At 45.1% G+C, this 24,976-nt stretch overlaps 1 protein-coding gene across 8 annotated transcripts in view; it reads right to left on the bottom strand.

Moving 5' to 3' along the window:
• Positions 1–1,060: 1,060 nt before the first annotated feature.
• Positions 1,061–24,976, bottom strand: part of ATP8A (ATPase phospholipid transporting 8A1) — an 85,179-nt gene continuing 61,263 nt past the window's right edge. For 4 of the 8 annotated variants that reach the window (XM_068771711.1, XM_068771706.1, XM_068771708.1 and 1 more), the window contains 21 exons: positions 23,660–23,843; positions 22,774–22,934; positions 21,594–21,791; positions 20,696–20,820; positions 19,920–20,072; positions 19,734–19,843; positions 19,322–19,495; positions 19,042–19,222; positions 18,207–18,386; positions 16,908–17,083; positions 16,493–16,624; positions 15,537–15,695; positions 14,706–14,903; positions 14,024–14,182; positions 13,409–13,545; positions 12,726–12,846; positions 12,341–12,532; positions 11,639–11,757; positions 11,057–11,191; positions 8,678–8,776; positions 4,010–4,397 (listed from right to left, as the gene is read on the bottom strand). In XM_068771711.1, the coding sequence (XP_068627812.1) occupies positions 4,088–4,397; positions 8,678–8,776; positions 11,057–11,191; positions 11,639–11,757; positions 12,341–12,532; positions 12,726–12,846; positions 13,409–13,545; positions 14,024–14,182; positions 14,706–14,903; positions 15,537–15,695; positions 16,493–16,624; positions 16,908–17,083; positions 18,207–18,386; positions 19,042–19,222; positions 19,322–19,495; positions 19,734–19,843; positions 19,920–20,072; positions 20,696–20,820; positions 21,594–21,791; positions 22,774–22,934; positions 23,660–23,843 (3,403 nt within the window). In that variant the 3' untranslated portion in view covers positions 4,010–4,087. Of the gene's footprint in view, positions 4,398–6,027; positions 6,076–6,492; positions 6,505–6,886; positions 7,173–8,677; positions 8,777–11,056; positions 11,192–11,638; positions 11,758–12,340; positions 12,533–12,725; positions 12,847–13,408; positions 13,546–14,023; positions 14,183–14,705; positions 14,904–15,536; positions 15,696–16,492; positions 16,625–16,907; positions 17,084–18,206; positions 18,387–19,041; positions 19,223–19,321; positions 19,496–19,733; positions 19,844–19,919; positions 20,073–20,695; positions 20,821–21,593; positions 21,792–22,773; positions 22,935–23,659; positions 23,844–24,976 lie in introns of those variants that run through there. The other 4 variants (XM_068771714.1, XM_068771712.1, XM_068771710.1 and 1 more) reach the window with 4 other exon arrangements.

Here is a 24,976-nt window from a genome sequence, read left to right as displayed (position 1 = left end):
TTGCAAAATTTGTATCTGCGGTATATTTGTGATTTACAGCATTAATAAAAATCTCGTATTAGTTGGTGGCGCGCTCTTAGCTTTCGTTAATAACTTTCGTAGTCAAGTACTTCACAATCGCACGAAAGCGCAGGAGTGACAATTGGGTTCCCGGGTATGTAAGCGCTTTCGAAATGGTTTTTATGGACACGTGCACATTTAACATAACGTGTCTTTCAAGTTTCCGCTCGCAGAAACTCGTCCGTACTGACGTGCTGATGACGACGACTGTATCGACTACAGTCATTTCTTTTGTTAAAGAATGTCATTACATAAATTTGATTTAAGGTTTCTCTCAAATTGGGCTCTTATTGTGACGTGTACAGGTAACCATTATATAAGATCGTAACAATTTCATAGTTTTATAATTAACAAAGCGTCATTTTAATCTCAGCACTGGGACAACGACCTCGGCCAGTCCAGCGAGACGATTATAAATTAAAATCGGGGAGAGCAACGAGGCACCTAATCGTCGGTTACAAAAACATTAAACAAAATGTCATTACGGGCGTCTCTCAGCAATTAAGTTAGCTTCAGTGAACTCAGTCCGGGATCGGGCGACGTTTGGCAACACCGTAACTGGGCGACTGCGCCGGATGCTAAGCTGGTTCAAAGTGTCAGTTCAGTAGAATCATTTAAAAATAAAATTTATTTTGCAAGATTTTCTTTCCGATTATTCTTCCTTCATCATCACCAAGGTAGCCGATAGGCGCGCTCTGCCGGTCGCGATTCCGACTGAGCCGTCCGTCCGCCACGCGGAGGCTCCGCCCACTTCTCTCTACTCTTTCTTAAGCTAATGTTAATCAATTTTCTCTACAGAGCATGTATTGTTATATCGGGCGAAACCAGCGGATGTCCTGACAGCATAGTGCAGCACGCACTCGCGCCGCGCGGCGCCAGCTCGCTTCACCGGCACAGAGACGCCTCTTGCAGATTAGAATCCGCTGTTGAATGATGGAGTCTTAGTATTTCGGCATTCGTCCATAGCGACAGCTGCTGAGGTATTAAATGAAACACCAAATACAAGAACGAGAACAAATAGTACATATATTTTGTATTCACATCTTTGCTTAAAATTAACACGGGGGTCGACGCGCGGGGTGCGGGGGGAGGGCGCGCGCAGGGGCTGAACTGCTCGGATGCGTTGGTCCCACGAAACCATACATTTTACTGTTCCAACGGGGGCCGGGACCGGCGGGGGGCATCTCGCCGTAATACATAATCGTCCGAATACGTTACAAATATAAAATTTCAACTAGCTGTTGCATCACAGAATTATTTTTGTTAAAAAATATAATTTTTATTTTACAATTACAAACAATTCATTCAAGACTATAAGTAGAAGTGTTTTAAAATGTGAAAGTTGTGGGACTCTATTGTTTAAAGTATAGATGCACCTGGCTGCACCCGGCGCCGGTCGGACGCGGCCCCGCGCACCGCGGCCGCTGCCGCAGCGACTGCATCGCGGTGCCGTACCCTAAGTGATCGTTCGTGCAGTTCTGTCCGCTAGGAGCCCGCCTTAGGGAACATTACAACTATAGATTTCTCTAGTCGATATGTAGATATCATGTGCTACAAGTCTAGCGTTCTGAAAAATTTTGTGTCAGTTTAATATTACCTGTGGATTGTACATTAAATTCAGCGGTTTAGCCGTGTGGAGACAAAATTTTGTACAATACAATGTTTTAAGCCGTTCAGGTCCTTTAAAGTCAATATATAAATATTATTAAACAAATATAACGTGGCGATTTGAAGTGACAACGAGCTGGTGATCGCACGACGGAGGCCCCCGCACCCGCCGCGCGGCACGCCAACAACAGCGAACAACAATAAACTGTTAGACAGGAGCCGTGACCCGGCCGTCGGACGCGCGGCAGCGGCGAGACGCGCAGAGGCGCCGGGCGTGCGCCACCTCGGTGCTCCTCCGCCGCCGGCGCGCGCATCGCTCGGTTAAATATAACTGTATAGAGTCCGTCCCGCCGACCTTGTCGCTAAAGGATAACTGCATAAGGACCAGAGTTAGGTTTATATAGAAATCTTTATAATGAGTTTTCAATAGCTAACTAATAAATAAAAGTTTACCTACTTTTGTTGGCAGGACACTAACAAGCATAATAATTTATGAAAGAAAAAAAAAATACATTTAGTAACAAGTCATGAAAACTTGTTGCAGTCGCTTAAAGTGACATCGTTTCCAGATTAGTAACCAAATTGACGCGCGGGCGCGTGCGCGTGCGCCTTTAATGCTGGATGAAATATCACAAAAAATAAAACAAGCCGCGCAATTCAAACATCTTTAAAAGATATGTTCTTAACGTCAAAAGCGTGCGGGAACTGCACATCCGCCTCGCCGCGAGGGATCGGAGACAACTTTACGTGTCACCGGCAACGGAATAGGACTCGATTCGGCCGACGAGCAGCGACGCACGCGCGGGGTGTCATTGCAAATTAACTAAATAGTCGATAAATGCGTCACCCTGCAGTGGGTACTGCGCGTGACAATAATGTGAGATACACGACAACAACGTGTAAACATATCGCATCGCAATATCATTTAAAGTCGCAAGTCCACGCCACGGGCGCGAAGCGCCAGTGAACACGGAATTATTGATTATTTCGACCATTACCGGATATTGATTAGGACCAGCGGAGGAATGTAATAAGCAAACGCTAGCACGCGTCGGTTCCCGGCGGAAGCGAATTTAAAGGAAATCGTTTAATTATGTACTATGTCATATCTAACACGTGGGAGTGGTCTACGGGTGTGTTCATTTGTACATCTGCGGTCGCTGTCATTGTACATGCCCCAGTATTTGTCGGCCTGTGTTTACATTTACACGGTATTACTTTACAATAAATATCCTTATTCACACATGATAACAAACAGGCGCAGGTGTTGCTCCTCGGCCAATGCTTCTCTCTTCTCATCGTGCGCTTGGTTGGCGCCGACGGGCGGCAGTTGCGCCGGCGCAGCGCCGCGCGGCGGGCGTGCACTTTCCAAGTGACGCTATCGATGCGTGGGATCTATTGGCACCGCTCCTGCGCCGCGAGCCGCACAGCGAGCTGGTCACTGGCAAGGATGCCGGGAGCGACGACATCAGACCGAGCGCGGCGAGTGGGACATGGACACGAGCGGGACATATTCAGAAAATGTGTTCAATTAGAAAACAGTGCAACTTTGCGAACATAGTTCCAATAACTTGGTTCATTCCATATGTTCACATACAATAGTTAATTATGTATAGAAAGTTTCCCTGTGACCGACAAACCTAGAAGCGGCGCTGCGCACCCGCCGCACCGCGCCGGCCGACTGTCGTCGTTCACAACTAGCAGCCGATGATTAATAATGCGGCGAAGGTAAAAAGCTAAACATTATTCCAAGTGGGTCATGATTTGTCTCATTTTCTTATAAAGTTATTAAAATGTAAAGTACAGAAGGTAAGAGATTGGAACGGATAGTGATGAGGCATGATCTGTGATGCACTCGAAGACTCCGTCGCGCCGAAGGTACGTTCGATATTCAAATGTAAGACTTTTCACAAACGTCACGTCCACCCCAGGAGTGGCGCGGGACGGCGCGCGGCGGCCCGCGTGCGTGGCGCCGGGTGCTCGCGGCGGCGCGGGGCGCGGCGGCGAGGGGCGCGGCGTCAGCTCAGGAGCGGACCGCCCTCGGCTGACTGGTGTCGTAGGCGCGGATGACGTCCGCCTGCGAGACGGTGCCGCCCTCCTCTTGCGAGAAGGCGAACCCATCTGCATCCCAACATCACACGCGTCAATGGTGCGCTCCGGTCGGAAGCCCGACGAATAAAAAAAAAACGTGAAAGAAAATATGTAACGTGGCATGAGTCGGTGCCTGACAATACGCAGGTTGCGCTGCGCCCCGAGCCGGGCCGCGGGCGCGTGCCACTAGAGGGCGCTTGCGGTGCGTGGTGGGGTACTCACGCGACAGTTCGAGCTCCGTGTTGACCCTGGTGGCGGAGCGGCGGCCGAAGACACTGCGAACGTTCTGCAGCAGGCGCGCGGTCTCCGTGAGGCTGCCACACAGAGCTCACGTGACGACCGAGTCATCGGGTAGGGTAGCGGACCGAACGAGAACACTCGCATTGACGTCTACGTTACTGTTACTGCTACCGGTCCGAGCGGAGAGGGAGATCTGCTGTTTGGATGCGCAATTTCCCCGGCGCGGCGGCGCACGCGCGCGACAGGGAGCAACGTGTGCAGCAGGTGCCCCCCTCCGCGCGCGAGGGAACGGCGACTCGAGTGCAAAGCGTGCCAAGCCGCGTGCGAAGCCATGCAAGCGCGACGTGCCGTACTTACGCTGCGCCAGCCGCACCAGCGCGTGCGCGGCCTCCGCCACACTGCACACAACCACCAACGTTAGTAACCGCCGCGTCACCCCGCCGCTCTGAACTGGGCGCTCGCACTGGCCGCGCCCGCGCCGCCAAGTTCAGAGCGGGCGTGGAGTCGCGCGGCCCCCCGCAGCCGCCGCACTCACGCGTCTCAATATTCACACTCCACTCGGCATCCAAAAATATCCAATTTTTAAATGCATCTGCTCTGGGCCGGCAGCGGGCCGGAAAATCAAAAGACTTTTTGGTCACGACAATCGAATAACTAATCTGGACGGTTCCTTGTGTCGCGGTGTATCGCAGTGCGCGACACGTGCACTTGAACAATCCTTACAACACTCGCATACATTTTGGATATTTTTCGAAGCAACAAATTTTAACACTAAGTTAGTTTAGTACTAAAAATACACAACCGTGAAAATTCCAACAGTTTTATTATACAGAATTGATCAATACAAACAGTAGCTTTCTTAACGACAACCGTACAAAGAGAGAATACTAACAAAACACTTGACGTCGTTTGCAGGCGCGGCCCGCCGGCGACGCGGACTTTGTAAAACAAAATCAAATTTGACGGCGGAATCCTTTTCACATTTCAAATAAATGGTGTTTTAGTAAACAATAAATTCATTTTTTTCGTTCATTTCTATCGTACGCACCGACTCCGAGCTACAGCTTGAATACAAAAATATAAAAATGTGGTCGGCACGAACCGGAACGAAGGTGCGGAGATGTAAGAAATAATAAAAAATAAGCAAAACAGAAGCGGAAATGATTTCAAATTTTTACATCTGCGTACAGGACGTCGGGAGAACAACTCGTAAATGCGAACAAGAGATTCCCCGAGAGTCGCGTGCAGCTCGACGGCCCGCGAGTGCGCTGCGGACGCTGTCGTCACTAAACTAAAGATCCACACCAACTCTAGTATTTACATAGCTAGTTGTGTAAGTACTACATTTCCCTGAGGAAAATTAAGTCGGAACCTACAACTTGAACATCACATTGCGTTAACATATAATACAGCCTTTGTAAGACGGAATGTACACGTACAAGTGCCGAATGTACGAACGCACCGATAGTATGGAAGTAAGAGAAAAAAAAGGCGATGTCAAGTACTGAGTACGGTGAGAGAAATGCAAGCTCCGGCTCGCTCGTGCACTCGGCGGCTTGCGGCGCGCTGTGCCGACCTGACCTAACCCAACGACCACGCCGCATACTGCGTCTAGTTTCACACAATTCTGACAAGCACAAGGAGTCAAACTTGGCACCCATACTTTTTATTTAATCATACTATTAGCCTAATTTTGTGGCGCAAATTATTGCCTATATTTAATTTTTGTAACAAGTTGTATAAAAATAAGTTTTCATTATCTAAATCTATCACACACAAAATTAACTAACGAATAATTTGTACATACAAGTTCACTTACCGAGCTGTCGGTCAAATTAAATATCATGTAAATATACTAAAATTCAATTTTTAATTAATGATAATTATAATTACCTTTGCAAGTTATGTCGTATTCATCTATTGATATTGCGAAGACACTTATCGAACTATTTGTAACGAGCGCACGGCCACACAACGAACCCCGCAACCCCCGCCGCCTAGCGCTACGTACATCAATTGTATATTTACCATTTAATGGCGGGAATTCCCTTTAGCTTATACGTCAGGCAAGTCCAACTTGAAGTAGAAACATTGCAATGAGTAGACAGTATGACAAATACAAATATAAATATAAAAATATCCTAGAAGTCTTTCAGCGCTTGGAAACCCTGACCACGTGAGGCCGACAGCGCGCAACGGGCGGCACTGCTGCCCTTACGATTTACATTTATTTTAAAATAGGAACAATATCATTTACTAAGGAATGTCAAAGTCACAATTTACAATTATCTATGATTAAGTCGTTTCGGAATGACTTTGACATTAATTCGAATAGCCCGACGTCGCAATCCTTGAGCTGCTCCCTCACCAGAAATGTACGTGGAGCGATGGCGTCGCGCGGCCGCGTCCAACGAGACCGGCCATTGTACTGATTCTATTGTTTTATAAGAAGGTTCGCGTCCAATCGCTGGTGAAGGCGCGCGCTGATCACACGCTGACCACATACTGAGACAAAAGAACGAATAAAACCAGCGAGAAATTGTGGAACAGTCTTTGAGGTGTTACTGATACATCGAGCGGTGCGATCAGGAGCGGCGCCTACGTCGGGCTATTCCTTGCATATGAACTAAAATTAAACTCATGATAGTTCAGCTTCAAGCGAAGCTAACAAACGATATTTACAATTTAGTTCTATCGTTCCTAACTCACAGGCAGTCAAAAGACTCACACGTTCCTGTGTCGATTTACAAATATAGTAACAATAACGGAAAACTTCTTACGTTAACAATTGCTCCCGTTGCCTAAACGGGCGACACAGTGATGTGTCGTGTGAGCGTGTTGTTTGTTCACGCGGGAGTATTAGCCGGCAGCGACTACACCGCGGGGCAAGGCGGACCGGAGCTCCAATAAGCGGCCCCCGCGGCTCCGGATCGTTTCGTACGTACGCGGCGAGACAGCTGCGGGCCCGGCGGTCCGTTTATTCGAGCTCGTGTCCGAATCGCAGTACTTGTGATGATCATTTATATACACGTCGCTGTGGGAGTATGTACAGGTGATGTCTGACGGCAGCGGAGCCCTAGCGCGGTGAGGCGGCGTGTCAAATGACGTGTCCGTTGCGCGCGCGCAGGCGGGGCGGCGCGCTGGGCGCCACGCGCCGTCGCCGCAGCCCGCGCCTGACCCCAACACACAACTTGAGACCGGAGCGCGGCACCGGGGCACCGTCGCCGCTCGTGCTAAGATAACGTAAGCTTCGCCCTCACGGACCCAGCGCGACGCGATTGTCACGCGGGTTACCATTGGCAAGGGCGTGAAATTCTCACGCGGAACCAATACGCGTTGCAAGTGATTTAGAATTATTAAGCCTAATCCCACACAGACAGGAAGTAGGTATTTAAAGTTAAAATACATTAGATATTTATATATTAGTTCCGTATCTTAACACGAGCGACGCGGTGCAGGGAGGGGCGGTGCAAAGCAAACCATACAACTAAAAGAAAACTAAAATACACTGCGTGCACTACTGATATGTGTATTTGGCCGCCATTTTGCTCTGAACAGTTAATCAAAATGGCGGCCAAATGTCAAGTGACATAAATATACTATAATGGTAAAAAAATATACGAAAAATTTAAGGAAAAGCGTCACATTTAGCAAGTAATAATACAAAGTGTCGCGAAAGTATAGAGAATAAATGAATCTGTTCGTCGCACGAGAGAACAAAATTTGTGAACACAAGTCACGAGCGTCAAATGATATGAAACTGAGCGTTAATAAATAAACAAAACCAAGCAGCGAAACGCCGGTCGGTCATCTATATACGAAGTGTGCCTTGGGTTCAGTCTATCTAGATAGTATCTAGTGCTTGTACACTATGACAGGTGATGCAGGGTACGCGACACTGGCAATAGAGAGAGAGAGAGAGAGATAAGTATGAACCGAGGGTTTAGTAGAGGGAACTAGTTCGGCATTCACGCACACCAGTACAATGCGATTAAACAAACACACACACGCGCGTCCTGCTACTCGAGACGCCTCGCTAAGATCGTGGCCCGGCCACACATGCCTACTGCAAACAGAACATGTCAGATATATTGTCACGTTGATACTGCGAGGTTGTTCCCTTCGACATCGCCGTCTCGTCGACGCGCGTCGCGTACACATCGGAGCTGCTTCCGGAATCCAACCGACTCGACATTGTCAAAGAGTAAAAAGATTTTTCAAAGTTTTTTACCCACTTTACAAACATTGGAAGGTATGTTTTTTTAATCACTTTAGTTTAGTACAATAGTTGAATAAAGCGCAACAGCTCCCAAGATTTGAAAAGACGGTCGTTTAAGTGAATCTAAGTAAGTTAATTCAGCAGTTGATCGTGAAAATTTGTACAACTGTGGGAACTTTAGATTTATAATAAGGTTACTGATGACAGGCCCCACCGGTGAAGTTCCGATATATATGCACGCGCGTGACTCTCACTGGCTACTCTCATAAGAACAAGACAGCATATGCAAGACAACCATCACAAAATTAAAACATTTGTATAAAATGTCAATGAAATAAAATTGTTTTTGACAAGTGATGGCGTTAGTTAATATTTAACATCGACCGCACGTGTCGAGCGTATGCTGTGCCTGCGGTCGATCATCAAGGGCGGCGCGCGCGCACCGCGGCCGGTACTCACGAGTGTCGCGGCTGTGCGAGCAGCGCGGCGGGATCGCGCTGCTTTATCTCGCTCTCGCGCACGGCTTCCGTCATTGTCTTGAAAGCGGAGTTGTGGATGCTGAAAATAAAAAGAATCATCACTTCGTGGCAAGGTTGACGTGCTACACAAGCAGTGCGCAATGCGGGGACTAAATCCAGAACCTCCATTATTTTCCTCGCCTCCAAAAACCTTATATCACTCATAAAGTCGACACGTTACGTTTTACTAGTAAATACTTACGTTTTATTAGGCGTGTTGCTGTTGAATAGCATGCCGTGAGCATCCTGACTTGAACCGGATTGTTTTCTCGAAAGGAGTCAAGATATAGCTTAGCAATGTATGAGGCATTTTCCCAAGACGCCCCGGTGTACCACAGAGAAACCCTCACATTCAAAAATAGATTGCGGCCGCACAGTGCATAGTGACTTACTTCTATTTTTTTTTCTAATATAGGAGTCGTTTTCGGTTATTTTTTATAACCGAGGGATAACAACAGGGTACAGAATGTATGCGTGTGCGCAGTCGAGTCAGCTCATGGCGACAAATGATACGATTTGCGAATTAAGACAACATCGGATTAACCTTACTGAATTAATCCGATGTTTATGCGGACTTGTACTTCTTGATTTGTTGTTTTTGGGGGAGCGGCTCACATAGTCTGTTTATTGCAAAACTGGGTGATTATGAATCTTGTGTTTTTAATTCAAAACAACACGTTTCAACAGCGTTAATAGGAAACGTCTATTGACTTTACATTTGTACGTAATCTTATATATTATGTATAAAGTAAGTAGCTGTACTCTGCGCGCGTTACTACGCCACCGACTAAAATAATTTTAAGTTACACAAATATTCAATTTATTTTAAGTCATTTCATTGATTTTGTTCCTTGCAATAAATGAAATTCATGCAACGGCCGTGGCGCCATCTACCGACGATCGGTCGCACCAAGCCAGAGACCTTCGCGGGCGTATGCACGACTTTACTAAAGAGCATCACGCGATCAAACGCATAGTTTACGATACTACAAAGGACATACAGACAAACATACATTACATTATTATTCATTATGTACATACGGTTTTAAATAATTAACTACACGTTAATAGATAAACTGAACGATTGCTGCCATCAATGCTAATGTACTTTTTATGAGCGCACTAATTACTACAACGTAACACTATAATATTTATGAGACGATTAAAACGAAATTAAACGAGACATAAACGTCTCGTTAGAACTTCGCCTCGACGTCGGCGCGTGTACGCGTGACGTGATCATGGGTATCTAAGTACTGACGCGAGTGTGCGCATCTACACGCGCGCACGCGCACACCGGCGACCGTCGGCGGCAAGTTGAACTAACACATACTGCAGGCGAGAGCGGTTACAAGAGGAGTCGCGGGAAGAGCCCGGCCACCGTGCGCATGCGCGCCGCCCGCGCACGCCCCCGCCGCCGCCGCAGCCACCGCCGCGCCACCTTGTACGATCTTCAAGCGGGGAACGGTACTATAGCTGAGTGTGACAAACATCGCTTGCAACTTATTTTACACGGTCCGTTTTAATAAAAACACTTTTACAGATCTGTGAAGCAGAGATCAATGTTCCGACAGAGGGACAGGTCAATACAGTTAACAGTCACGTATTGATTTCATTTAGGCTATATCTGGTAAAGTGTATAAATCTGTGTCAACTATGTTAAAACATGTGTTGTTGTGAAGTTTCTTCCTGCTTTTTTTCTACCTTGCAAAGCAGAGAAGAGTCAAAAATAAAGTACATTAAAAAAAAGTTGATTACCAATAAAAATTCTGTAAAAAGTTCCCATGAAATGAATTTGAATAAACGAATTTCATCTTTCTATTTTTATCTATTACGTCCATCTATTTTTACACACGGCTAATCGTCTGAAAAATTACAAGTGGCCTGTTGTACATTTGGGGATGTTTCCGCAACTATAAGAACTCATGCAAAATGAAAAAAAAAATACTAAAAATTTGTCCCAGTCAATGCCGCGCATGCCGCGGCGCGGACTAATTCTGCTCGCATTACATGTAACGCCCGCAACGGCTGAACTCTACCCTTAGCCGTGGAGTGACATGGCCACCATCGTTGAAACTGCGGTAGTGTGCGGGAGCATTTCTATTGTAACAGCAAGCGTCTATACTAGAAAATGATGTAACTAGTAACCACAAATATTATTAAATAAAAAACAATAAAATATCGTGAATGTTTTGCTTGAAGTTGTAATAGCACGGTATGCATGAAATTTATCAGGACCTGGTCCACTGAGGTGATCCGGGGAATTCCCATCTCGTGTGATAAATGCACCAATAAGAGCAACATCGGACGATCTACTTACACGGTGACGACCAGGTCGGGCACCAGCGTGGCGATGGGGATGAGCAGCAGCCCGAACCAGAACACCAGCGAGCTGAACACCATGCGGTCCATGCCGCGCATCACCGCGCCGATCAGCACCAGCGGGTAAATGTTGCTGCAAAACACGCACAGTGCAGCTGGAAGATAGTTCTAGAAACATCTCCGTACAAGAGAATACTTGCTCTTTTCGCCAAAAGTTTACATTTATTGTCAAACAATAAACATTCAACGTTTTCATTTGGTCTGCGCGATATGGTTGCTTATAACCTTTCACTTTTCTATAGGGGTATTTTCAATCCACTTACTTCTTTTCACCCTAAATCGAAGTTTCTGTCATGTTTACATGACTCTCATAATAAATTGTCATTCCGCTACATTTATACAGTCAGGTTATACCACACATATATATATATATATACACACACACACACACACATATATATATATATGTGTGTGGTTATATCTAACTCTATGAACTACTATTATACAGCTAGTCTGTGTGATATTAAAGTTTCATTTAATGTACACGCATACAAACATTTTCTAATGAACAGAGCCTTACCTATACACCAGTATGAAGACGAACCACATGGCGACGGAGCCCCAGATGGCCACGTGCGTGACCCACGTCCACGAGTGCGTGGCCAGGCCCGCCTTCAGGCACACCGTCAGCACCACGTACTGGGAAAACGGTATCGCGAGTAAGAAACAATACTCCATACGCGTTCATGCTATAATTGTTGTAGATGGCACACAAAGCCAGGAATTCAAGGCTGTCACTTCAGTTTCCACTTGTGGCAAGTGAAAGTGGCCGATGGTTTATAAGTGTGATTCGATACAGCTGATTGCTGTTTACTCAATCCAGCGTTTCTTAATGATAACACACGGTTTTGCAACAGTCAAACTGTTACTGGTGTTGCCAAAAGCCGCGGCGGTGGTACAATGCCGGGTACTGCACTGCAGTTGAAGTTCCACTACACGCGACGAGGTGTAGTTGCCACACCAGTCGAACGTATAATCTCATTGCACATTTACACCAACTGCTGTTACAAAATATTTCGCAGACGCACCACTGCGCCCGAGGACCGAGCTGAGACTACACTTCATCTCAATTTTGATGAAATTATTGAATTAAGTGAGCATTTGATTAGTTTCTCATATTCATGTTTCCTTCCAACACGTATAAATATATTTTCGATCCGGTATTCCACGGGCACACCAATACCCACTGACATGTGGTAAATATTGTGTTAAAAGTACTCACGGTATAAACAAAATTGCCCACAACCAAATACCCGCCGTCCTTGCCGTTGGGCCAAAGTATGTGGTGGCTGGCCAGCATCATGGGCAACCAGAACAGCAGGATGGAGTGCAGGAGAGCGTTCACCGCCCAGATCCAGAACACGCGCACGTTGAACAACAGCCCCTGCTGGGACGGGATGTACAGCACTGGATGCTGTGGGAGAGAATACCATAGAAAAAGTACGTCCAAAAGAAACTGCCCAAAGCGCATTCGTAGATCCCGAGTGTGCGCGTGTGCGAGCGGGCAAGGCGTTGATGGCACTTAACTTAAAAGTTCTTCTAAGGCACCGGAACTCGAGGCGCCCGGGAGGCCGTAAAATAAGTGAAGATATGCGAGGTGTACTCACCCTCAGCATGATCTCCGGGGAGCAGAGCTTGTCGAACAGACCGATCGCGAAGGGCGGCAGCGCCGTGAATATCACGTTATAAAACCCGATCGTCCAGCGCTCGAACAGGATCTGGCCGGACCTGCAAGAGACGCGCGCACTCGCTTACACACTTTTGTATTCAGAAAGATTACAAATGCACCTTTCTAGTGGTAATTATTCCCTTAGTTGCACCGGGTTGTCCATTTTTTTGGATAATTTACTGGTGAATATGGGGAGAGGTATAACAAGATGGGTCTAACTTTGTAGAAACTTGAATTAAATTGAACTTCTCTTCTTGAAAAGGTGGCTAATTCAGCCGAAGTTTTTTATTGTGATCTCAAATATCCTTTATACTAGATGGTCTAAACTTTTGAATTACAGAATTTTGAACAGCATTTGAATGTCGACGGAACGGAGCCTGATATTCCGCCTTCCCCCTCTCCATTTTCCTCGCCCCATAACTAAGGAGCGGCAAAGCGGCTTTAATAGGAAAATACTACTACCAGTACTTAGTGGTAAAAGTGTCGCCTTGGTTTTTACGATTTAAGAATTAAGCAGTACCGGTGCTAAAGAAGGAAATCTTTGAAAGTCGAGCGGAGGTAAGACGTAAGTATAAAAAAGCTATAAATAAAAAAGAATCTGTTAGACAGAGTATCGCTCACCATGCCGAGTAGATGGCGAACCAGAGTTCTATGACGTAGAGGCAGATGTTCTTGTAGAACGAATAGAGGATGAGCTTGCTGATGCGCGAGTAGTTCCACGCGCCGTGCACCAGCAGCAGTCGCAGCAGGAACCGGAACTGCACACGGGAAATTGTTGGGGAGGCTCCACGCGCACATCTCAGTGTCGGAGCCTTTCTTATCATTATTTATAAAACAGATGTGATTCATCGGAGAAAGTCCAAGTCATAAAAACACTTGCTGTTGCATACCGATGCTGACTGGCTTCAGTTGCCATTGTAAACATACGTATGTGTACTGCGCAGGCGCCAGTGTATTACTAGACGGCTTTATAAAACCACAATTTAAACAAATTATGTATTTGTTTTTTACAGAGTACTCAGATAGTGAACAAAACTATTCATCTCATAGTATATGTAGCCATGAACGTCTGAGAAACGTGAGTTGTTACGCTTTGACTATAAAAATCTATGAATTGGGTCTGTTATTGAGAGCTGCGGTTCCAAGAGTGGGGCTGGTCGGTGCAGTGGTGGGGTGTGGTGGGGTGTGGAGGGGTGTGGTGGGATGTGGTGGGGTGTGGCGTAGTGGCAGCGTTACCTGCGCGATGCTGTAGTCAGAGGCGCAGACGGCTTGCAGTCCTTCCACGCCGGATATACCCACGCCTACGGAGGCCCGCTGTATCATGGCCACGTCGTTCGCGCCGTCGCCTATCGCCAGGGTCACCGCGCCCGTGGACCGCGACACCAGCTCCACCACCTGCGCGCGGGATGTTCCCTTGTACAAGCTGGCTTACCACTACCAACTCTGTAGCAGTCTCTATTGCTGCATAGAACCTCTAAACATGTTCGAGCAACTTATTCTCCGAAACAAGAGAAAAGGAATCGGTAAGAGATGGATGAGAATGATAACTGCTTGGTAATGCAAATTAACATTAAACATGATTTGTTAACCAATTCATAGAATAATCTATTTTTAGTTGTGACAAATTTTTAAGAATTAAATCAATCAAAATAGATTTATTATCAATTTGATTGCTATTTTCAAAACGTGAATTTTAATTACGCTGTACATGTTTGTAATATTACTAAATTTGTTGGCAATAGTTAATAAATAAAATAAAATGGAAGAACGCCATCAGACCGTTTATTTCGTGGTCTCACACAGCTGATAAATAAGGATCTTATCGACAGAGGCCAGCTTTGACCATTGGCTAAAAATGTGGTTTCACATAATGTAGAATCTGCTAGATTAGGCAATGTTTTTAGCGATGCATTCAGACCTCAGCCTTCTGTATGGGCGACACTCGGCAGCACACGACCACCTTGCAGGATATGCACAGGTCAAGGAAGTCCTTTTTCAGGTCGCAGCCCATCGCGTACTTCAGGGTCTTGCCGTCGATGACCAGCGCCACGTCGTTCTCCTTGCCCAGGTTCTCGCCGAAGTCTGCCGAGTGTCGAGAGAGGCTTTCCCTCGTACCCTGAATAAAAACGTTATTTAATTTTAAATAGATACAGAAAGTATTGTACAAGCTTTGTGGAAGAAATTAGAGAATGACACAGGGTGATCGGGCACAGGTGTGAATGCTTTAATACAACTATTCCCCATCACCCGTACAAAACGACCGCTTTGAAACTATGCGGATGCGGTGGGCCAATAACTTTACGCAGTAACAATTCTACAGGGACGGATAGAAACAATAATTAACTTTAGTATGCAGTAGTTTTAACTTACAAAAATGCTTTTTTTTACTACATTGTCATTACATTGTTTAGTATTTCTGTAGCATACATTAATTGACAGCAGATTAGTTATACGATCCTTGTACAACAATCGGCATTCTCTCGACTGTCAGTTTCTGATTGACTACATCTACATCAAAGTGTGAGATGCTTGGTTTGTTGACTCATTTGCAGAGTTTATATTGCAATGTACACAACAACATTTTTAAATTTCATCAAAAAGAGCAACTGTTGAGTTTCTGAGATAAGCATTCCGGACCGGAAGCTTACCATGTACACTGTTAAATGACATTTCACAAGTGATATACTCGTGCGCAAGTAACGGTATTGGAATGTATTGGTGCTGGCCAGCGCCGGCGGCGAGCACTCACGTCCAGGCTGTCCTCGTTGAGCAGCACCAGCGGCATGGCGGCGTGGATGAGGCGCGCCGAGTGCGCGATGTTGATGGCCGTCTCCTGCTTGTCGCCCGTCAGCACCCACACGTGGATGTTGGCCTTCAGCAGCGCCGCGATCGTCTCCGGCACTCCGTCCTAACCACACAACAGCTAGCACTAGTTTTTTTTGCCCATTGCTTTATATATTCACGCTTGGTAACAACTTTATACTACAATATTAATGATTTTTTGTGTTAACAAATGAGAAAATTTACTATTTTTATGACAAAGCTTGTACCATCATGTTTACTAAAGATGGCGCGACGAGCGGTCCTGCGCTGCGCGCGTCCAGCCGGCCCCTGAGACCTGCACTACGTCGTCGGCCCGACAAGTGAGGGCCCTGCCTGCGCAATATTCACCTTTCAACTGCAACGGCCACCAATCGGACGAGAGATGTGCCCGTTCCACTACCTCTTCAGATGAGCATTTGTTTGAGCTGTGTCGGTGACCCTGATATTTCTGTGGATCTCCTTGATCTCGTAGCAAAACTTCGACACATTGAACCTCTTTATGAGGCCCATTGTTCATCTGCGTGATCCGCAAGTCGTCACTGTCATCACCGGCAACACATAATTGTCAAAGAAAGTCTTCATATTGATCATTGTGGTATTTACTATATATATATATATATATATATATATAGCCTTCCAAGTCAGATCGTAAGCTTCGCACTGTATCGGTCGGTTGGCATTGGACGTCACGATAATCGTCTCGTTGGCAGACGCCCGACTTGGTGCAGCGTCACCACCTCGACCGTAACACACATGTGCCGTGCACGCCGCGCGACTGTGGAAACTTTCCATAGTATTATTCCCGCAGATGTATACAAAGCCATGTAACTTAGAGAATCTTCATTGTCATCACGGGAGCGGAGAAGTGCGGAGAAGTCTCACCTGCAGCTTGTCCTCGATGGCGGTGGCCCCGAGCAGCCTCAGGTTGTTTTCAATGAGCAGGGCCGCTTCCTCGATCTTCTGCTCGCGGTCCTGTATCGCGATGCTCGCCTTGTGGTAAGTGTTCGACCAGTCCTGCGCACGAACGATCCGCGTTACGTTATTTACCAAAAAGAAAATTATATCCCGGACAATCCGTACTAAACGATACGATTACACTCCATTGGAATGCGTTTCAATTATCACTTAATTAAATAATAGTTTTTTTGCACAAAACTTGTTAAGAAACCTTATTACTGTATAAAGAAAGTTAATGTGACAAGTTTTAAACTTTCGTTTATTTTTAGTCGAGGGATGCCATTATAAAGCAGCTCAAATGATATAAATAAATGTACAAATAAAGTGAGAGCTTATTGACCTTATAAACGTGTTCGGGGATGTCGGCGACAGCGAAGACCAGGGTCCTGAGCCCCTCGGCCGCGAAATGCTCCAGGTGCGCCAGCGTGGCCTCCGCGTACTTGGCGCTCTCCGGGCCGCCGGCCAGCCGGGGGTATATCACGGAGTCCGCGCCCTTGCAGTACAATTTTATCTCGCCTGTACCAAAATAATGCTTATGGCTACACCAGGCTACAACTAGAAAGTTTGGCCGTTTATTGTCTGTTATGTTTTTTGTGAGCCAACACAAGCTTTAATGGCGTTACTTTAAACTGGTCATAGTCGCAATATACATGTACATAAAACTGCCGTCAAAAAGTAATGTGAAATTGTCATTTAACACCGACGAGGGCCACATTCAAAAAGTCGGTCACACACGTCTGCGACAGCGTAGGAATATCACTTGGCTTAGCTCAAGCAATTCTGAAGGATGTTTCGTGTCTCAAACGCGCCAAGTTGTGATAGTTCGATGTCGCACTGCATTGGTTCTTCGTGACTTTATTTACCAAAAACTCGACTGAAATCGTTCCGCAAGCACGATATTCGCCCGATCTGTCTCCGTGCGTCTTCTGGCTATTCAGCAAACTTATAAGGACTGCGCTGACTTGCGCTGGGGACGCGATTGAGTAGATAACGAGGTTTCGAGGACTTGAAAAAGCGTTGACAAAAGTGCCTTTTATCGAACGTATATAACACACATTGGCACAATTAGGGCAACACAAAAAAAACTATTTTTGAAAAAAAAAAATTTCGACTTAATTTATATAAAATTACCTCTGCCCAAATTACTTAAAATAATATTTAATTAAGTTGCATAATATTTATTTTTGAACAGTTACGCGAAAATTATGAAAAAACAAAGCTTCATGAATTTTGCTTCTCAGTTATTATCAGTCTAATTTTAAAATGAACACAAAAAAAAAAACGAAATCAATATCGAGTGTTGCCCCCGCGAGCCCTTATTAGTGCTTGTATACGACTGCAAAACGTAACGTAAAAGCGAGGCTTTGTGGCTTGGTACAGTACGGAGGGGCTTCAGTAAGTTCTGTGGGAGATCTGGCTGTCACACCAAAAAGTATGTAAGAGGAAGACTACCTAATGAGTATTTTTAGTGAGTAGGAATCCCATATAACGTTTTCCTTCCGTCAGAGGGCAAGGTGTCTTGTGTATATCCAGAAGATTTCAACATCAATTTCGAAAAAAGGGGATCCTGATCATCATGTATAAAGAACCTGAGGTTTCGGGAACTACGAGATGTTGGATATAGAGGTGTGCGACTAACCGGTGGGCGTGCGCACTATGACGGACATGCGCTTGCGCGCGGACGTAAAGGCGAGCACGTGCAGCACGTCGAAAGTGGCTTGCACGCCCCCCGCGCCCAGGCGCACGCTCACCGCCTGCGGCGTGCGCGTCTCGAACGCGTACCCGAACGCAGCCGCGCCCAGCACCAGCGCACGCTCGTCTGCAACACACCACCCACCTCACCACCACGGTACCAGCTTCCGTACGTACAATAACACACACGCGTGATTCATTAAATTCTCTGATTGAAAAGGACACTCATTAACCAAACTTTGCCGAGCAGCTTTAACTCATTTAAAGTTATTAGTGAATAAAAGACCATAATAATTACTAAAAAAATCCAGAAAAATATTAGTTTTATTAGTATAGTTTGTGAAAGTTGTAAAATAGCGTAAAATTTAAATAAATACTAAATTTTTGAATTATTTAAGTGTTTTTTTTTTTCAAGAGCCCCGTTTTTTTAATCTGTGTTCTCTGTTTTTTTTTCTTTGGTATCATTCATTGTCTTCTCAAAATTATTTGTTTTATATCATCGATACCGCTTACTAATGATGAAAGAAAGTAATCAGAGGAAACTGGAGCCACGTAAATGGCTGTACTCACCTGATGTCCCGGTCTCTACGGTGGTAACTTTACCGGAGACACGTTAACACATTATTTCATTAACAGGGTCATAATGCTATTTCACCTTAGATGTATGATCTTTAAATTAATTTGTTTCTCACAAAGAGGCTTCGACTGCAGAAAGTACTTGATAAAGTGATAAAACTTATTTTCCAAAGTCTTTGTGGTGTCAAAACAGCGACGTGTCTCACCCGGTGACGCCGCGTGGTAGTTGATCTTGCCGTCCACCATCTCCGGGATGACGGTGTGGCAGATCGCGAGCATGGTGAGGAACTCCTTGATCACCGGCGAGGTGGGGTGGTGGCGCTGCAGGTTCTGGTACAGCAGCGTGTCCTCCAGCTTCTCGTTGGGTCCGGGCCGGTTGTAAATGATCTGTTTGTGATTAATAATTATTGATTATTTTCCTGTTTCAAACATTTATGTACTTAAAAGTAACTGATATGTTGATGTAAAATTTTATCACGGTCTCACCTCGGCGATAGAGCACTTGTGGAACTCCATGATGTTGCAGGTGAGCGTGCCGGTCTTGTCGCTGAACACGTAGCGCACCATGCCCAGCTCCTCGTTGAGGTTGGAGGTCCGCGCCATGGCGGGCGTGTCTGTCGCCTCGTGGTACATCTCGCTGTCCATCGCGATGAACTTCGCCTGCAACCACCCACGCTTACTACTCACGTCTCTTCTCGCAGAATGTGCGACAGAAACCTGGTTATCCATCTCTTCAACTAAATATGACATTCATCCAGATCTTATATTTACCTTGGTATATCCGAACGATTTTAATACATCCTTGGAACAGTAGGCCAGATTTCCAGCCGCTGTCGGTATTGCAACACGAACAGAATTAGTTAAAATACGAGATACAGAAAATACAATGTGTACTCACTTGAAAAAATCGTACAATTTCCGCAGTTACTTGTAATGATATGGGTATAAGATTATTGTATAATATCAAAAAGGTTAAAAAGTTGAATCCGAAATGTGCATTCTGCGCCTCTGCAACAAAATAAAGACAGCTGTGTAGATATTGTCATTGCGACGCGGGGCGGTGCGGTGCGGGGTGTGTACTCACCGTCAAGGCCAATGTACCAGTCGGTGGAGGTGCGCGCGCGCATCCACAGCTCGTTGCAGAGGGCGCTCAGCAGCGACAGAGCCAGCAAGATTATGAACAGCATGAGGATGTGCGTGTTCGTCTGCCGGTCGATCGACGACCGCTTCAGGGGCGCTGCAAGCACACACTTCATGCAGTACTGCATCCAGTAGTGGGAGATCGAATTGGATTGAGAGTTTCAAAGCTGGACGCAGCAGCGTAAGACCGGATATCGCGGCGACCTCTAGAGGCTTGCGACTTGCAGACGCCATTTACCAAATGATATGATGAAGATAAACATCACATCACCATCATCACAAAGCCTCGAACAGAGTTAAGACATTCCTTATAACTGATGAACCGTTAGACATTTTTTATAAATTGGAAATAGTATAGCGAGCGTTTAATAATAAATTATACCTCTCATAATTCATCATCTTTTCAGCCGGCGGACGTCCGCGACTGGATATAAATCATCACAATAGATTTCCAATCAGACCGATTGTGATGGCCTGATACAACGCTTTCTAACCACCTTTTTTCTTTACGTTTGTCTGTCCATGGACTCCACTTCAAAACCTTGAGGCATCAGCGGTCTTCTTTGGGCTAAGTGACATGCTCACTGCCACTCGCTGCCAGTTACTTTCAATGCAGTGCTGGCTAGTTTTACTGATCTACCGATATCTCTTAAAGAAATCTCGTGCAATTTTGAAATTTTGACTGATCTACCGATATCTCTTAAAGAATTCGATATGTACCTTTGGTAGAGTTCTTCATGAGCTTGGTCTCGTGCCCCGTGTAGACCACGACGCCGTGCACCCAGGCCGTGTTGCGCAGCAGCGAGCCCCGCAGCAGCATCTGGTCCAGCCCCAGCGGGATCGGCCTGCTTACACATTACTTGTATCAGACAAAGTTTAAGGACTAATTTAATAAAGAAATAATTGGTCGTATGTCCGTTTTATATATTTCCACGTGAGTACGTGAAGTTTTTAATAAGTCATCTGTCATACGAGTAATAGGTTGTAATATATTTTTAGTCATACATTAATGTTTTGTGCGATTTCTTTTTGAATGCTTAATTATTTCTTGTTTTATTTTTGTATCAATACTGTAATACCCGGCGATAAATATTACACATTGACCTTTGAAAAGAGACGATCGGCTAATTTTGGCTTCGTAGAGCATTATGGGGGAGCATTATCGTAGAACATTGTGGGACAGAGCCCACACTACGTATGTGACTTTTGTCGGTCGTGCGACAGAGATAACGCTCTACGAAGCCGAAATTAGCCGATTGTCTCTTTCCAAAGGTCGAAGTACAATATTCATCGCCGGGTACTGTACGATGTCTCCAATACATAATTGTGAATTTATGCCATTAATTGTATACAGATGATGTTTTCAGACAGGTATTTAGTTTCCATTTTAGTAGTTGATTTTGATTAAAACGTGCATGTTGTCTATTGTTTCTATTCGGTAATGCAATCAAATAGACAAAGTCGACAGTCGTCAGTCCACTTCTTGTCATATGGTCAATTATATTGAAATAGTAAAACACATCCAACACCAACACTGAGCAAATACTGGCCAGATGATTAACATAAATAAGTTTGAATTCGACTAAATGAGGAACATCAGGTCAGGTCCTGGGCTCACCTCGTGTTGGGTTCTTTCAGCATGCCGTTGAACTCGTAGAGGTGTCGGTTGGGCGGCTCGCACTGCACGGTGGCCTGGAAGTCGGAGAGCGCGCCCAGGTTGTCCAACCGGGCCGTCTCCGGGCTGGCCTGCCGTATCTTCAGGTTCGTCTCTCCGTCAAGATTTGACGTTTCGATAAACGAGATGCCCTGCGGTTCGCTGTGTGGAAGTCAGCATTGCTGTAGTTCAATTGATAATTATATAACGAAGATTTAACCCATTTGATTTGGATTAAACATCGTTGGCGAAATTGAATTTCAAGGTCATAGTATCGATGATCGATCCACTCTAAGGCGTAGGCCTCTCCCAAACATAATGTACGGAAGGGTTTTGCATAATCGCGACGCTTGATAGGCGGGTTGGCTATCGTGGTTTGGTATTGCAGTACGCACTTTGGACTTGTGCACAGAGTGTGAATTATTTATAAATAAGACTGAGTCCCGGGAATGGAACCCGAGACCTACGATCGCACTTTCACTCGATCAGTGCTCGCAGCTAGTGAAGCAGCAAATGCCATCGGGCAAGTAGCTAATCCGTGCTAAAAATATACATGTTTCTGTTTGTACTGAACAGGTATAGAGAGAACAAATATTGCGCCAGTTGTTGTTCCAAAAAATTGCGGCAGAGCGACCCACACACAGAGTTAGGAACTGGAAAGTTTTCACTATTCAATTTTTAGACAAAATTCGATAGTCAGTTCCTTTACTAATGGATTTATTAATGTTATGTGTAAGTCTACGAGACTGCTTTAGCCCAAATATCACGTGTAATCTAATATATAAAATTCTCGTGTCACGGTGTTCGAACTTGAACTCCTCTGAAACGGCTAGACCGACTTTTACTAAATTTTATATGCGTATTCAGTAAGTCTGAGAATCGGCTACTATATATTTTCCGTACCCCTAAGTGTTAAGGGTGGTCCACCCCTAAATTTTTTATACAATTTTTTTTGTTTTTTTATGATGCAGCATATAAAAATACACACAACCCGAAATTTTCACCCCTCTACGATCAACCCTTATTTTTATTTGTTAAATAAAAACTTTAATTTTTTTTGCAAAACAACGTTTGCGGGATCAGGTAGTATTATATAAGATAGTTCGGGTGTAAATAGGCGACCACAGCTGCGGTGCAGCAGTACCTGGAGGCGAGGAGCACCAGGTCCGCCGGGAAGAACTGATTGTTGAGTACGCGGCACACGTCGCCCACCTGCAGCTTCTGCCAGCGCACCAGCTGCCAGGTGGCGCCGCGCAGCACCTCCACTTTCTGCCGGTTGGTCTCATCGTCGGCTCGGTGCCGTTTCTATTTGACAAAACATTAAAACTAAAAATATCTTTATTCAAGTAGGCATCAACATGCGCTTTTGAATCGACCATTATTTCAACATTATAAGAAGTAATCGACCACCGGCTCGGAATGCTGATCTGTTGAACCAGCCGGCCAGGAACTCAACAGTTGCTCTTTTCAAATGAAATTCATCGTTATTATATGTATACATTTTAATATCAGCCATGCAAATGAGTCAACAAATCAAGTAGTATTTTTCGATTTGTCAATGTCGATTGTACTGAGGTTGCGATAGGAGATTTTTGTTCAAAACCAGTGGAACTATGTCGTGGCAGGCTGCTTTGAAGCGCACAGCGTCGTTATGTTATCACAAGAGCTTTTGCTCTAAGACGAAAAAATAAATTTTTGGTTAAACGTTTTAATATTACAGAATGTAAGTCCCTCGGCAACAATCTGCATTTTGGACGCTTACTGAACAAATTATACTGTATCCAGAACAATTATTGAAATATGTAGTTTTGAAGCCAATAAAATTATTTATAAATAAATCAGTTACGTTTGTTTATTGAGATGCTTAAAGTTCTCTTCCTTGTCTTCGTTTTTGTACTTCGGACCGCATTTTAAACTCCTCTCTCTCCGGTCTTATTACCACTTAGGCACCAGCCACAATAGCCTTCTTAATCGTCAAGAACAGATCATAAATATCAGATCATCCTACAATTACCGAAGTCTGTACTTACGAAGTCCTCGACGATCTCTTTAATGGCGCTGACGCTCAGGATGAGAATGAGAGGGGTGAGAGTTGTCCAGCGGCCCGTGGGGGAGACATCCGGGATCTGCTGCAGCAGCGCGATCAGCAGGAAGAAGCAGTTGGAGTAGCGGCGGAACTGCTCGAAGAGGAACAGCGGCACGAACGATGGCAAACTGGAATCAATGAATTGCTTTGTGTTAAGCCGTAAGCAAATATTAGAGTCAAATTCAAAAACTCTTTGTTCATTACACGATGGATTATATCTCTTCTTACTTTTGATAGCAAGTTTAGTCTACCACAGTGTTTGCCAAAATAGGGCCCACGATCCACAAGGGGGGCGATTTGATTGTAAATGGGGAATCGGAAAATGGAAAAGATTGCCCATTAACAATCAAATTGCCCCCTTGTGGAGCTTCGCTTTAATATAAAAATTATTTAGAAAGGCTTAAGTGGGGCATAGAACAAAAAAGTTTAGGAAACACTGGTCTACCGCCTGTTTGGATGGAATGCTTCAGGGCCTCGACATGCGAAACTCAGACACGTCCTACTGTTGGAATGATAATGAAGCAGTGTCTTTTTCCGCGTCATGTTGCCAAACTACCGTATGCCGATACGCGATACACTGGACCGCCCCACACTTCCGCGACTTGCAGTCCAGTACAGCGGCGTCTCCTCATCAGAGTTGCTTCTTCAAATAATTCCCTGATCTCTTCAATATCACGGCTTACATCCACCTTTTAACATGACGTGGTATCAGTTTCATGTTTCTCTGTCAAACGTGCGGTTGTTTCTGTATAACAGGAATTACGGTGACCGTTACGTACTGCATACAACCGTGTGGTAAAATTTAGGATTTTGAAAATAATATTGTTGCGTTTGTTTCCAAGAAATATATTGAACAATATAAACCATCGTACTTCGGACGGCTTCAACAGATGGCGCTGGTGGTAGCTTGCCCCGCGCTAGTTTGACGCGGATAAATGTGTGACAGAACGCAGCTTGATTAAGTTAGATTTATTAAAAATGTATATCTAACGCAGGTTCGACAAATCAACCAGTGGGGGCATTATTTCTTCGATACTCGGGATATAATTAACTAATAATTTATTCACATAAACATCTATTTGAACAACACAGCCGGTGAAGACTTACAGTAAGCAATAAAATAATTAGCGGCCAGCGCTCGCGCCCCGCGCAATAAGCGCATTGCACAAAATATTGATATATTTTTGTATACGCAGTTATTTTCCTTACATGTCATAATTTTCAACTTTAGTACTAGTTTTAAGTACATATTTATAGCTTA

Source organism: Battus philenor, unplaced genomic scaffold (genome assembly GCF_028537555.1).
Source record: "Battus philenor isolate CCGP_79_NKW_IND1 unplaced genomic scaffold, ilBatPhil1.0.hap1 SCAF_4, whole genome shotgun sequence".
Lineage (NCBI taxonomy): Eukaryota > Metazoa > Arthropoda > Insecta > Lepidoptera > Papilionidae > Battus > Battus philenor.
The sequence above is the reverse complement of the archived record's forward strand: the minus strand, read 5'-3'. Positions and strand labels throughout refer to the sequence as shown.